This window comes from Penaeus vannamei, chromosome 25, assembly GCF_042767895.1.
Source record: "Penaeus vannamei isolate JL-2024 chromosome 25, ASM4276789v1, whole genome shotgun sequence".
Lineage (NCBI taxonomy): Eukaryota > Metazoa > Arthropoda > Malacostraca > Decapoda > Penaeidae > Penaeus > Penaeus vannamei.
This window is the reverse complement of record NC_091573.1, coordinates 33,345,858-33,361,231: the sequence shown is the minus strand read 5'-3', so window position 1 is coordinate 33,361,231 and position 15,374 is coordinate 33,345,858. Positions and strand designations below refer to the sequence as shown.

General features: G+C 55.2%; 1 protein-coding gene across 1 annotated transcript in view; it reads left to right on the top strand.

Annotated features, from left to right (window-relative positions):
- The first annotated feature begins 1,430 nt into the window (after positions 1-1,430).
- The window catches only part of LOC113806007 (uncharacterized), a 44,141-nt gene continuing 30,197 nt past the window's right edge, over positions 1,431-15,374 (top strand). The window contains exon 1 of the mRNA XM_070138968.1: positions 1,431-13,443. Within this exon, the coding sequence (XP_069995069.1) occupies positions 1,947-13,443 (11,497 nt within the window). The 5' untranslated portion in view covers positions 1,431-1,946. The remainder of the gene's footprint in view (positions 13,444-15,374) is intronic.

The following is a 15,374-nucleotide window of genomic DNA, read 5'->3' as shown; positions in this document are numbered from 1 at the left end:
AGTAGTAATGGTAGTAATTGTGGTATTAGTAGTAACAGTAGCAGTAGCGGTAGTAGCAATAGTAGTGATAATGATAATGGTAGTAGTATTAGTAGTAGTGATAATACTGGTAGTAGTAGTAACAGTAGTTGCAATAGCAGTAGTAGTGGCACCAGCAGTAGCAGTAGTGATGGTAGTGGTAGTGTTAGTAGTAGTAGTAGTTGTAGCAGTACCAATAGTATTGCTATTATGATGTAATCGTTACCATCACGACCGCCATTATAACACTCCCACGTTTTTCTTTTGTTATTCTGTGTCTCTTCCTTTACCTCTTTGTCATAATTTCGATTTTATCGGCGTCTGCCCCTCTTACCCCTTTTGTCTTCTTTGTCTCTTGTTTATCTTTTAAGCTCTCTGCCTTTCATCCCTGTCCTGTGCACTCCTTTCTGGGTTTTGTCCTTCCCTCGTCTCTGCCTCTCGGTAATTGTCCAGTTGCGCTTTCTTTCACCTCTCTCTCTGTTTCTCTCTATCTATCTGTCTCTGTCTCTCTCTCTGTGTCTCTGTCTCTCTCTCTCTCTCTCTCTCTCTCTCTCTCTCTCTCTCTCTCTCTCTCTCTCTCTCTCTCTCTCTCTCTTCCTCCCTCCCTCCTCCCAACCCTCCTTCCCTTCTCTCCCTCTCTCTCTTCCCATTTCTGTTTCTCGCCCTTCTTTCTCTTTCTCCCTACCCCACACAACTCGACCCCCCCCCCTTCCTCATCCTCTAACTCCCCCCCCCCTCCAAGTCCCCTCCCTGAACCCCCCCCCCCCCCACGATTACGTCATCGTCTCCACCTCAGCGTTTAGCGTCGACGTCACAGTGTTAAGGGATAAAGAATCAAGCCTTAGTTAGCTGCGCAAGATCCCGGCGAAAGCACCAACTCCTTTCTTCATCTTTATTTTCCTTTTATTTTGTATTTATTATTATTATTATAAACATTATTATCATTATCGTTATTATTATTGTTATTTTTATTGTTTTTTTGTTGTTTTTGTTATTTTGTTTGTAAACGAAGTCGGAAGGCGAGGGTCGAGGAAGAGCGAAGGGGACGGCCATGCAGTAATGTCTGGGCGCTTGCTCGGGCCGCCTCCGGAAGGGTTGGTGAAGGTGGCCTACTTGTGTAGATTTCCTGAGGATGGTATGGGTCGCGGATGATTTTGTTGTAGAGGTGTTTTCTTTCATTCTTTTTCTTCTTGTCCTTATTCTTTTTCTTCTATTTCCTTTTTTTTATTTTTTCGCTAGGTGTGAATATGAAGGATTGCTTTCTTTTCATTGCTGTGTTGGGGCGCTTGGCGTTTCAACAGACAAGCTTGTGCGAGCGTGCTTTTAGATGAGTGAGCTTTAGTCTGCATCTTAGGACGCGTAGTTTTTAGAAATTTAAATCTGCGAGAATGTACGATCTGTGTAGAAACGAGCGATATTAAGTTCGTTCAACTGCTGAAGCCCTTGAATCACACGGAGACCCGGGGACCTCGAGCCCGTACGCGGCGTGTGGGGCGAGGCAGTTCAGTGCGTCGTTGCTCTGAAGTCAACTGTACGACGTGGCGTGTCAGGTGCCAGGTCGTCGCACGGGCCGTTGGTCGGCCTTTGTGCGTGGCAGCCCAGCCGCGACACTCCGGCGAGAACACGATATGGGCATTACGTGCGGCGGGGGTCGGAGGCGCTACGCTGTTTCAGTTGCGCGTTTGTCAGGCCGGAGGGACGGCAGTACACGACCTTTAAGGGCTATGGAGGACTGCCCGCCATACATTCGGTTTCGGTGAACGAGCGCGTTCGTTCTTCTCAGCTGCCGGGCCGCCGCGAACTTGTTCTCGAGGCGAGAGCTCTGTCATGAGGCCAGCGAGGCCCCGGCGCCAGAGGAGAGCTTCTGCGGGAGACATGGTGAGCGCGGGGCCACGGCGTGCGCCCGAGATCTGCTTTGCGTCAACGCCATGGAGTGGAAAGGACTCTGGAACTACGTGGAGAACCTCATCCCGGGGAAGTCCCGCTCTCAAGAAAGTGTAGACCGGGGGGACTCGAACTCGCAGGACTCTGAAGACTCGCAAGACACGCCGCCCTCCCCCTGCCGCGGCGGGGCTCGGCGCTACCCTGTCATGTCGGCGCGCAGGGGGGCAGGGGGGAAGCGAGCCTCTGACAGTGAGGAGGACGAAGAGGAGTTCGAAGACTCCGAAGATGGAAACGAAAGAGACGAGGGCGAGGAGGAGGAGGCTGGGGCTCGTGCGAAAGCAGTTGCGGACGAGGAGGTGGATGAGGACGAGGACGAGGAAGGGGACATCGACGGCGACGGCGTCTCAAGCTCTCCCTCGGACTCGAGTGACTTCGAGGACTCGGAGGGCGTCGACACGGAGATCGAAAACAACACCGTGAGTGAGAACAGCGACGGCGGCAAAAAGGGCAGTGGAGCCTCGACGCCCGCCTCCACCTCGTCCTCCACCGCCTCTGCCTCCAGCTCCTCCTCCTCGTCTGTCCCTACAGCAGCTACCTATACTATATCCACACACACGGCTTCCGCGCCCATTTCTAGTTCCTTCCCCACCAACCCTTCCAACTCCACCTCTGGTTCTACCAACCTCTCCTCCTCCTCCACCTCGGGCTCCACCGACTCCACCTCCAGCTCCACCAGCAGCGGGAGCGAAGAAAACAGCGCCGACGAGGAGGGACGCGACGGCAGCGAGAGCCCAGAGTCCTCCGCCGGAAACCATGAAACGAAACTCGAAGACAGCAAAGCCAGTGATAAAAGCGGTGACAAAAAAATAGAGAGAAAACCGAACGGTGAAGTACCTCAACACGATCACAGTGACAGTGACGGTGACCGTGAATGCAGCGAAAAGACATGCAAGGACCCATCTCTAGCCAGTGAAAAGGACCTGTCCATCGCTAGTGAAAAGGGCCCATCCCTGGACAGTGAGAAGGCCCCATCTTTGTCTAGCAAGAAAGACCCACCCCTAGACAGCGAGAAGGGTGAGGGCCAAGAAGAGACAGAGGCCGAAGGAGAAGGGACCTGGGAGACAAGTGAAGGCGAAGACCCGATGGAAAACCCGAAGGACGCGAAGACGAGCGTGAACGTCGCGATCCTAACGGCGTCCAGGCGGCGCAAGAAGGACGAAGCCAGGAAGGAGTGCCGGCAGGCGGACGTCCGAGGCAAGATCAGGAGTCTAGAAGAATGCAAAGTCGAGGCGAGTGGGACGACCCAGGAGGAGACGGAATCCACGGCGAATGGGAAGCGTGAGAAAACTGATAACGATGGGGTCGGAAAGAATCGGAGGAGGCGGAGGGGAAGAGGTGAAGATATGGAAGTAGAGGATAAAAATGGAGGGAAGGTACTTGAAAAGGAAGGGGGCGCAGAAGAAAAAACTGCGACGGATGCCGGAAATGAAGATGGAGATGAGGAAAATGCAAAGAATAATGAAACTGAAGAAACAAATGAAGGGAAAGAGGTAGAAACTGACACGGTCAAGGAATCTGCCACTAAAAGCACGGACGAAGACAAAGACAAGAACACATGCAAGAAAGTGACCTGTAGAAGAGCCGATTCGAAGAAGGGGAGAGGCCGAGGAAAGCTTGATAAAGGGCGCAGTCAGTGGCTGGTCTCAACGGAACAGGCCGAGAGAGGAGGGAGCCGAGAATACGACAGGAGGATGGAAGTAGCGACGAGTGAAAATAGCTGTGGCGAGGAGGAGGCAACGAAGTGTGGAAAAAACGAGAGATGCGGTCAAGAGTCGCGTGCGGGGAGGACGGAGACTCCTCCGGCAGGCGAGGAGAGCCAGGCCGACTCGGGGAAAGAGAGGAGCGCAGACCCAGACGGCGGAGAGGCGCGGCGGGAGACGGAGGAGAATGAGACACGGGGCGAGCGACCGCAGAGCGAAAATTCCGATAACGACGAAGACTTCAGCGCGGAAGAGGCGAGGGCGAGGGGCGAGGGCGAGGCGCAGGAGAGGAACGGCGACAACCGGCCCGCCAGAAGGACCTACGACAGACTCAACGCGAGGGCAAGGAGCTTCCTGGAGAAGAGGAGAGGGGAGAGGAATGCCGCCGCCGCCGCCGCTGCCTCTTTCGCCTTCGAGAGGAACGGCACTGATCGAGAGTACGTCTCTCGCCGTTCCACGAGATCGCTGCAGTTCTCCGACATCGCTAAGAAGATCATGAAGGAGGTGCAGGAGAGCAGAAGCGAGTACAGGAGGCCCCAGCCCAAGCCCAGGTCCTTCAGGAGGACTTGGGAGGAGAAGGCGGATGGGGCTTCCCGCGTCACACACACCATCGAGGAGACCACGTCGAGAATCCTAGAGGTGTCCTCGGGGTCCAGGAGCTCGTCGCTGACGACGAAGGAGATCCTCGTACGACCCGCCAGCGGTGATTCCGAAACCAGGATATCCGTGAGCTCTTCTCGAGACACGTACGACCCCTTCTACCACGACAGAACGACCCGTAAGTATTCCAAGTTTTCTGACAGTACAAGTAGGTTCACAAGGTCGTCCGCGGTGCCTAGGGACACCTCAGGATCGAGGGAAGGCAGTTCCGAGACGCTTCTCTCGTGCATGAAGGGCTCGAAGCTTCTGAAGGCGCAGGACGACGACTCCGCTCGCGGGAGCACGTCGGAGGGCGAGGGAGACTCCCCCAGGACAACGGAGGGCGAAGGAGACTCCCCCAGGACGACGGAGCGCGTGAGAAAGCTCTCGGTGACCTTCCAGAACGACGCAAAATCCCCTCCTCCGCCGACGTCGTCGTCCTCGTCAGAAGCTCTCCTCGAGGAGCAAGGTGCTGGTGGTCGTTCTATCGTCACATCTTCATCCGTGACCAGGGGGAACGTGGAACCTGAGCCAGGTGATCCTAAAAGCTCCGTGGCCGCGGTGGAGGAGAAGGAGGGGAGGGGAGAGGTGGTGAGGGGAGGAGGAGGGGGAGGAGGAGGAGGTGGTGGTGGCGGCGGTGGTGGTGTAAGAACGCATCAGTTGTCCGCGGTGACTGGTCGGGATAGGGTGGCGTGCGGGCCGTCCTGCAGCGCGTCGGTTGACAGAGAGCGCGGGAGGTTTGACAGTGCAATACGAGAGAGAGTGCGTGACGGTGCGGCTTCGGGATCTGTGAAAAATGTCTGTGTGGAAAATGAGAGAAACGGTGAAAGTGAAAGTGATCCGCGAGCGTGTTCCAGTAATGATGTAGAGGAAACGAAAATCCAGTCTAGAATAATTTGTGTTGACGAACCACAGGACATCTGCACGTCTTCCAGAGGCGCTGACGTCGTTGAACATTTAGCGGTGACTTCCGGTGACGTCACGGAACCAGTTGATGACGTCACAAACAACAACAAAAGAACACGTATTTATTCTAGAAGCAGCTCGGCTTCACATGACTCTAGGACACCGTCTCGTGAAACTCTAGAAAATGCAGTGAACGAAAATAAAGAAAACGGCGAAAGTAAGACAGAAAGTGAGCGAAATTGCGCGGAGGTGAAGGGAAGAGGAGAAGGAAGGAGGAGCGAGTCGCGAGCGCGCCCGAGAGAACAGGATAGACCCGTCGGCCGTAGTTCCTCCGAGGATGACGTCGATCAGGATAGCTTGGAGGGACCATGGGCGACGCCCCAGCTAGCCAAGGTCGTGCAGGAGCTGGTCGTGTCGCGGAAATTCAGCATGACGACGGCGCAGGTGAAGAAGCGGCAGCAGAACCTCGGCCGTCTCGACGTCTCCCAGAAGGATCGAACAGTGATTTTCGACAGCTCAAGGTTTCCTCGGAACGGAAGCGATAAGGACAGCGATCCCCGGCAGGAGCGAGAGGCAGCGAAGGGCGACGCGCAGGAGGAAGCAAAGGGCGCGCCTAAATGGTCCGGCAGAGCTCGAAGCAACGGCCGGAACGGAGTCGCGTGGCAGCCAACGGCGAGGAAGGGAAGGCGGAGGAAGAGCATTGAGGGCGACGGGAGCCAGTCGGAGGCGTCGACAGACAGCCATGCCCCCGGGGAAGAGAGCGCCGCCACTCAGGAAGGGCGGCGGCACTTCACCAAACACAGCTGCGTCAAAGTTAGCAAAACGGAGACCAAGAGAAGCGGTGGAGGCGGACCCAGGGGGAAGTACCTTGCGTGGGCGAACGAAAACCACAAGGGGGACTCGCGGGGGGCGGGGAACAAGGACGAGAGTAAGGTCATGCCTTCCCCGAGGATCGAGAGGATGTGTCGCTCGCCCCAACTCCACAAAGGCCGCATGTTTAGCAGCCACAGGCGAGACTCCTCGAGTAGTCGCACATCCCCGAGACAGTCCCCCATAGGGTCGCGGTACCAGAGTCCCCCCGGGGCCGTCTCGCCCAGGCTGGGGTCTTCGTCTAGAGTGGGGTCGCCCAGACCTGACTCGCCAAGGATAGGCTCCTCGCGCTCGGCCTCTCCGAGGAGGATGTCGCCGCGAGTGTCTCCGAGGATCGGCCTAAGATCCTCACCCACGAAATTCGTGACTTCCCGGACGTCCCCCATCCCCGCCTCCCCGAGGATCGTGAAACCTATCGTGACCTACGGGTGCCAGAGGTCACCCAGATCCACCTCAACCTTCGATCGCCAAAGAAGCCTAAGCGTGGATAAAATGAGGAACGGCAGAGCGCCAGACTTCCTCCAGAAAATAAGAGCGAATAAGGAAAACGCAAAGACGGCAAAGGACGGTAGTCCCCCGTCAACTTCACCCGCGGGTTCCACCGAGAAAAGAGGCCCCGGCAGAAGAGAGGAAAAAGTGTCCGACGAGGAGAGGGGAGGAGAGAAAGCAGCCGAGGAGGAGGAAGAGGAGGTCATATTAAAGAAAGATGGAGAGAGTTCACCATGCAAAGGAGGTGAAGAAACCCCAGAAGATGGAAGACAAAAGATTTTCCCGAGACCTAGGGAAAGGGAATCTAAGGGAGAAGACGGGAAAACACAGGAGAGAGAAGAAAAAACACTTGAAGAGGAAGAGGAGGAAAAGATGGGAGAGGAGAATAATTCGGATGTGCCAGGGAGAAAGGTAAAACACCCAGGGCGAGCCGTGAGGGAAACCATGAAAGAAGGGAAGGAAATTCTCTTCTGTGCAAAGGACAACCTCAACGATGCAGAGGACGGCGCCACGTCCCCGGGTGAGGAGACACTCGGGAGCATTGCCACAGGTGAAGCTGGGGAAAAGAAGGAAAACGAAAATGAGAAGGGGAACAAGACGAAAGGGAAAGAGGAGAAAGACAAGGAAAACGAAAATAAAGACAGAGATAGTGAAGATGCAGAGAAAGATAAAGAAAATAGGAATGAAAAGACGAAGGACAAAGAAAAGGAAAATGATAAAGCAAATAATAACGAAATGGACGAAGGGAAATCTAAGGAAGGAAATGATCTTCCGACGACAGGGACCCCAAAGCCCTTGAAAGCTTTACGGAGAGAGATGTCCGACTGCCGCCAGCGCCTGGAGTCCTTCGTGGAGAGCCGGGCGATGCAGGAGCAGCGTCAGCAGCGCTACATCCTCATCACCTCCAAGATGAGCGGAAAACTTGACTCGGAAATCATCCAGTTTTTCGAGTCTCAGCAGCAGAAGCCTCGAGAGATCCTCAGGAACGAGAAGGTGCTGCATGAGCACTTCCGGGCAGGTTCCAAGAGCGACCTCCGGAGGGCGTCGGGATCCAGCTTCCGAAGCAAGTCGGCAAGCACGGAGGGCGACAAGTCCTCAGAGGACGCGAAGGAAGGGTCTGAGGACGACGCCACACCTGAGGCAACGCACGACGTCAGCTTCACGAGGGACGTCACACGCGACGCCTTTCCCTTCCTGGCGAAGGCGGCCAAGGAATTAAGCGAGGAGGAAGGCACAGAGGAAGATTCTGGAAGGAGACGCAGCAGACCGGGCACCGAGGGAAAGCGGGAAGGACGGGAAAAACTGAAGAGTCAGCCAAAAGTCATAGAGAAGGAGGAGACTGAGAGGAAAAGTCTCCCCGTCGAGGAAGAGGCAAAGGAGAGAAACAGTCACTTGTATGACACCGTTGCAGACGATAAGAGTGACGACGCGGCGACCGCCCTGCCCTCTCGCGACGAGACTTGCAATCACGCGAGCATTACCGATCACACCGGATCTGTGAACACAATACCTGATGATGGTAACTTGAGCCCGGGCCAAGGTAAAGATACCATCGCCGGAGGGGAGAACAAGGAGGAGGAGGTGGAGGAAGAGGAGGCAACGGCCGGAGGGGAATTAGATAAAGACGTTACGAATAGAGGAGACACAGGGAAGCGAGAGGAGAGTATGAATGAAGATGATACTAACGAAGAAGGTGGAAGCGATGAGAAGAGAGGTGAAATATTGACCAAGGCTTTGAGTACGACATCGCTGGAGACGGCAGCTTTTGAAGAGGAGGAAAGAGGTATCCTTGAAGATGAGAAGGTCGACGTGGAGACGAGAGTGAAGATATGTGAGGAGACACTGATTAGCAGGACTGACAACGTGCTCGTGAACGAAAGCGTGAGGGAAGAGAGGAGGTACGAGGAAGGGCCGGCGAAGGTGAAGAAGGGGATAGTGAAAGAAATCATCATGCAGAAGGAGGAGGAAGCGAAAAGCAAAATCGAGGAGACGCACAAGGCACAGCAGGGGATGCGGGGCGACATTTCCCCCACCTCATCCAAGGGGAAGGACGAGACGCCGCAAGATGACGCAGGAACCAAGGTCGACGCGGCTCCCCGAAAGCCAGACGCCGACGGCCACCCGAGGGCATCCCCGGAAGGATTAGCGTCGAACAGAGACGCAGCGGCGACGAACGCGGCCGTGGGGGAGGGGGAGGGGGAGGGGGAGGACGTGAGCGTGGGGTCGAAGGAGAGCCCGGCGGGGGTCAGAAGGTTTTCTCGTCGCGGCGATTCTTCGATGAACCTCGCATCCCAAAGAACCCCTCTTGAACCCTCGGCCGAAGAGAAAAGCGAAAGAAAAGACGCGCAGGCTGAGGGGACCGTGAGGAGTCCACTGCTCAGGAGGACAGTGCAGAGTAAGGAAACCCGTACAGTTGAGTTTAACTTCGTTAAGGGCAAAGGTTTAGTGAGGGAAGAAAGAGTAGTGTTTAGAGGTGCACGGGACTTGCAGGAAGATGTGTCGAACGAAGCCACTGTAGGTGACAAACAAATGGAAGCCTCGCAACCGAAGGAAGAAACCAAAGAGGACGCTGAGGGACAAGACGCCGAAGAGCAGAGCGCGGAAGAGCTGGACCAGAATGAAACACTGACGGCCGAGGACGAGCGACATGATGAGGTTGCAGTCTCTGAGGAGGACGCGAGAGAGGACGTCGTGGAAGCTGTTGTGACGAAGACGGAAACTTCAGGTGGTGAGGACGTCGAGGTGCCTCACAACACGGAAACCAGAGGATCAGATGAGCAAGTACCTGAGCACATGTATGCAAATATCCTTCCTCCTCCCGCGAGAGTCATCAGGGATGAGCCGAAAGAGGTCACTGCCCCGCCACGAGAGGAGGAAATGGAAGACCAGAGAGTGCCTAACCGCACGACCACCGCGCGCAGGCTAATGTCAGGTCACAGGCGGTTGACCAAGACGATATCCGAAGGGAGTTTTGTCGCCGCCGATGAAGCCAGCGGGACGGAAAGATCTCGCCCGCCTTCGATCAGGAGAAGCCGGACCGAGAGCGAATTTCTCACCGACCAGCTGGCGGCCGCGGCGACGTCGAGCGCCGAACACAAGTCCGCCGTGAGCCACATCTTCACGCGCGGAGTGTCGGGGAAGGTGAGGATGAAGAGCCGGAGTGTGGAGAACATCCGGCTCTCCAGTCTCAGCTGCGTTGAGATCACCAACCCCATCGACAGCGCGCCGCTCCCGAAGAGCAGCTCGGCCTGCCGCATTGTGGGCGTCCTCAAGAAGAAGGACTCGAGGGAGAACGTCCTCGAGCTCATGTCCCCCTCCAAGGACGACGAACACGAGGACGAGGGCGAAGCCGAGCCACAAGATAACATTGAAACAACGAAGGAAGAAGGAAGAGAAGAAGAAAAGAACGAGGATCAAGCAGAAGTATTGAGTGACCTCAAACTTTCAAATGATGACAACCTTCCTGTAGAGGAATCGCCTGTCGAGGAAGCCATACCATCATTGTCTTCTGTGGAAAATATCAAAAACGAAGTTTTGGAACCGATTGAGACAGAGGTTATTCAGCCAATAGAAGACCTTCCGGAGGAATTCCCGACACCACAGGATAACTCTAAAGGTACGAACATGTCTGTAATCAGTAGTGCACCAATTGACAGTCACATTTACGAGAACGTCCCAGACGTTTTGTTCTGCAGGAGCGGAACAGCAGAGGTTCCGACACAGTTTATGGACCATGAACTTGAACATACCTCCACACCCATAGATCATTCCAGAAAACTTGTAGCGAAAGTTGTCCACATTTACGAGAACCTTCCTCCTCCGGGGGTCTTGCTTGAAACTTCTTTTGGGGATGTAGGTAACATGGGGGAATTCCTGCCGTTGCAAGATGTGTGCGTGTCCAAAGAAAATACCTACGAAGAATGCGTTGCTAACGAGCAAAGGGATTCGGAGCCCAAATTCATAGATCTGAAAACCGCCGAATCAACTATTCTCAGTCCGAGAATCATGGAGTCCAACACCGTCGAACCCAAAATCACAGAACTTAGATCCGAGGCCAGGGTCATCGAGACCATAGAGCCTCCCATGACGCCTGTGGTGACAGGGAAGCCCCCGAAGCCCTCCTCCGACGCGTTATCAGTGCGTCGCCCGACTTACGAGAAAGCCTCGCTCAGGAGGAAGCAGCCCGAGTCGGAGAGTCGTGTCGAGAAGCAGAAATCCAACTACATGCGGCAGAAGGGCGTCCGCGTCGGTATCCTGAAGAAACAAAAATCGGACATAACGGGAGTGAGACTGCAGAAGCTCCACTACTTCGACAGCGAGCTCCCCGGCGAGCGCAGGCGGTCCTATTCCATCGGGGGAGACCCCAGGAAGGGCTCCAAGCACGGCAAGGGGGACGCAGACAAGGAGCAGGCGTCTCACACGTCTGAGAGTTCTCACGACCTCGACACGTCGGAAGCGTCGAGGCCTGAGATGCGCGACTTGGATAGGCGGTGTCATAGTTCCATTAGTGCTAGTAGTAATACTAGTAAGAGTAGCCGCATAGATAGAATTCTTCAGAGTTGCGCACCCTGCATTTCTAGCAACACGAGCTCGATGTTAGATCTGTCTGTTAGGTCGGGAGTCCACACGATCGGCGAAGAGTCCGGCGATGAGGACGACGACACGTACAGAGGGCGTGAGGGGAGCGAGGCGACGGCCCAGCCAGGGACGCCCACCAGGGGCATCTCTGGCATTTTCCTTCGATCCAGCATGAGGAGCAAATCGTCACACAGAAATCAGTCCTCCACGTCAGAAAGCGGCAGAGCAAGTGGCACCTCCGAGGGGCATGGAGTGACACGTCTTGAACTTGTGCATGATGGAGGAGGGAGAGGAGAACTCACAGGAGTAGGAGGGAAGAAGGGAGATGGAGAAAGAGGAGGAGGAGAAGGTGAAGGTAGAGGAGGAGAAGGAGGAAAGGGAAGAGGAGGACCAGGAGTGGATGAAGGAGAAGGAGGTGGGCGACGAGAAGGCAGAGGAGGAGGAGAAGAAATAAGAGGGATGGGAGAATTGAAGGGACGAGGAGAATGCGGGGAAGGAGGCGACATAAGGGTCGAGGACCTAACAGTAAAGTATTGTCCAAAGGACGACACCAACACCGACAGCATGACCTCCGGGATGGATTCGGAACTGACCAAAAGTCAGGTGACGATTCCCAGCAGGACGAGTTTGATCTCGAGCCAAGGGCCTGAGGAAATGAAGGTCTACACGTCCTCGGAAACGAATTCGATTGCGGAGGACGTCGCGAGAAATAGCGAGGTCGAGATGCCGGAGAAATGCAGTCTTCACGCGAGCTTCGATGACGACGGTGGCCCGACGCCCACTCCTGAGCAGATGGGCGTCACGGCCGGGGATACAGACTTTTACAGTGAGTTGCTCGACACCATCCTTAGCGTGGTCGACGCACAGGAGTCTCCGGATCACGGGGACGGCGACCATGCGTTCCTGGACCACGACACGCCCGTCATCTCGAGGGAAGTCACTCGCACGATCAAAGTAAACCAGTTTAACGGCTCCAGTGAAAGCTTCAGGTTAAAGGTAGAAGTTATAGAAACGAAGAAGAAGGAGCCCGAGGCCGTCAAAATAACAAAAGACGCAAAGCCGGAACCTGAGCCAGAACCAGAATCTGATCCGACTCCAACTCCCACAGCTAAGAGGGAGACGGAGCGCCCCAGCGACTCGGATTCGACGGCGAGCGTCGACTCTGAATTGGCGGAGGTTCGACGTCGTATCACGGAAAGGTTTCCGCCGGCGCCTCGAGACGCATCCCAGGCTAGCCAGGAGTCCATCCTAGCCTCTCCGAGCGCCATATGCCCCATGCCCAACTGCGCCGCTTGCCGTGCCCAGAGCATCAATTTCTCCCAACCTCTCGTATTTACCTTCGACGATCCCGCTCCCGTGCCCACGCCCGAACCAGCGCGGGCGGCGAGCGTCCCGTACGTGGACCAGGCTTGCGAGGAGGCGCCTCATGAGGTCTTCAGCAGGTCTGCCAGCCTCCCGCATGACCCCGAGGGTTACCACGACGCCCAGGTCATCCGCCGGCCCGACCGCCAGCACCACCACCACTATCACCGTCACCGCCAGTACTGGGGATCCGCCCTCAACGACATAGTGGGCGGGTCCGTCCCCGAGCATTCGCTCCTCGGGGCGCATCCCCAGGGGGCGTCGCTCCAGGACGAGTCTCTCCTCATAGGGGCGCTTCAGAGCAAGATTCTCGAAGAAGCTCGGGACCAAGACGCATTTCTTCAGGGGACTTGTCAGATCACGCCGCGGCCGAATGAAGGGCCTCAGGGGAAGCCTTCAGCGACCTCGGATCGTAAGGCATCCCCTCGGGAAAAGCTGAATTCCAACCAGGGTGGAGCACCAGTAAACAAATCACCGCCCCAGAACCCTGCCGTGAAGAAGGGTGCATCATGTACCCCCGTCCAGGACACCCTCGTGAAACCTCCCATTCAGGAGCCGATATACGAGAACCATCCCATTCAGTGGCCGGTCGGAGATGCCAGTCTAGATAACTCGGCCCTCAAGGACGCGGCCATTCACGAGGTCAAACTCCAGGATACTTCGTTTCACGACAGCACGAGCCAAGAAACGACCCTTTTAGATATCACCCTTCAAGACAACACACTCCAGGACTCCACACTTCAGGACTCCACGCTGCAGGACACGACGCTCCAAGACATCGCCCTGCAGGAGGCAGCCCAACAGCAGGCCGATGTTCAGAGCAGGCAAGAGGCGCACAGCCGGCCGGCCCCGGACACCCCCCTGCCCGACGGCCCTGTCAAGGACGCGCCGCCGCAGGGGGACCCGATGACGGACTCTGGGGTGGAGGGATGCAGAGGTGAGCCTGAAAGAAGGAGGGAAGGAGGCACTCCCTCCTCCCTCCTCCGTCGACGGTGACTCCTACACCTACACCCACATCCGATCCTTCGTACAGTTAGTATCCGCTTTAAAATCGTGCGAAAGGACTGTTAGCTGCAGCGAATCACGATGTAGGAATCCGCTTTGTAAAGAATGCCATGGCGGCCGAAGAGAGCTTGAGCAGAGCTGAATGGTAGCTTCGGATTAACCATTTAGGATTATTTACTCTCGCCATTGCTTTTTATAGGCTTTAGTGTGCTTGGCTGAACAAATGGTTTGAATTGTATTCTGCCGCCTACACGTGCATGAATTAGCTTCTATTGCGGTGAGTCGCACAAGTGGTTGTATTTATTGACAGTCAACTTCAGATATGCGTTATAGAGTGGATTTCACACTGATGAGTAAATTCGTATGGCGCAGTTTACCCACATAGCAGTTTCGGTGGCGTGAATCATTCAACACTGTTTTAAACCTACATGAACCATGCCTGCGAACCGCTACCGTACGAACGACCATCGCGTCTCGCATTCTTCTTAGATCCTTAGATTCCTCGTAATGTGTCTCGTGCCTCGCGGGGAAGAGCCACCCGCGTCTCCCCGAAACAGAGGAAGGAGGAGGAGCCGCGTCCCGAGGCTCGGCTTTATGGCGCACAAAATCTCCGTCGTGTTTGGAGTCGGCCTCTGGAACCTCGGCCAACTCGGGTTACTCGCGCTCGATACCTGATCCTCGACTTCCAGTGTTTATGTAAGGGGGGGTTGCCGCCGGCCGGAGGGGGCTTGGGGGTCGACTCTGGAGGGGAGGGTGGGGGGGAAGGGGGGTCGAGGAGAAAGAGGAGAAGAGGGAGAGGAGGAGAAGGAGGAGGAGGAGAAAAAGCTGGAAGAGAATGGGGAAGAGGAGAAAGAAGAGGGAGAGGAGGAGAAAAAGCTGGAAGAGGAGAAAGAAGAGGGAGAGGAGGAGGAGGAGAAGAAGGGGGAGGAGGAAGAGGAGGAGAAAAAGCTGGAAGAGAAGGGGGAAGAGGAGAGATGGCGAGAATGTCTAGAGTAAGGGAAGCGGGGAAGGAGGATGGAGACACATCGAGGGGGAGGAGGAGGGGGTGGGACAGCTAGCAAGGAGGGGGAGAGAACGAAGGAGGGGTAGACGGGAAGGGGAAGGGGTAGAGCCAAGGGGGAGGGGGGCGACCGGAGAGGAAGGGGGACGGAGAGGGGAGACACTAGGGGGGAAGCGGTCGGAGGGCAAAGGGGGAGAGGGGGGGAGAAACAGAGAAGGTCCTACCCCTTCCCCTCCCTCTACCCCTCCCTCTACCCCGATCAAAAGAAGCTAGCCGGGCTGATGCAAGTGGCACACGCTTAACAAAAAAAAAAAAAAAAAAAATGTTTAGTCGTTTATTTAATCAACTTAATCAGTTTCGACTCTATGCATCTTTTGGCGAAAACAATCTAACAAACAGGAAATAGTTATCACGAGAACAAACAAAATCTCGCTACAAAGCACGGCAAAGGAAAGGAAAACAACCCGAAAGAAGTGAAAGCAGTAAGAATAAAACCCGCACTCACACAAAAAAAACAAAACAAAAAAACATCAAATCGACTAGAAAGACGGCCTAAGGAAGACACTAAGACGGAGGCAAGGTCACCCAGCCTTCTTAACTGGCACAGCCTTGTCTTAGGCCGCGTAGACTGTTACCTGTTCTCTCTGCCCGTAACTGTTCTGCGACCTTTCACTTGTTCGTTTTTTTTTTCGTTTTTTTCTCAGTCTCCGCTTTCTTTTCCACAGTCTCCGTTTTCTTTTCCTCAGTCTCCATTTTCTTTTCCACAGTCTTCGTTTTCTTTCTCACAATCTCCGTTTTCTATCCCACAGTCTCCGTTTTCTTTCTCACAATCTCCATTTTCTTTCTCACAATCTCCGTTTTCT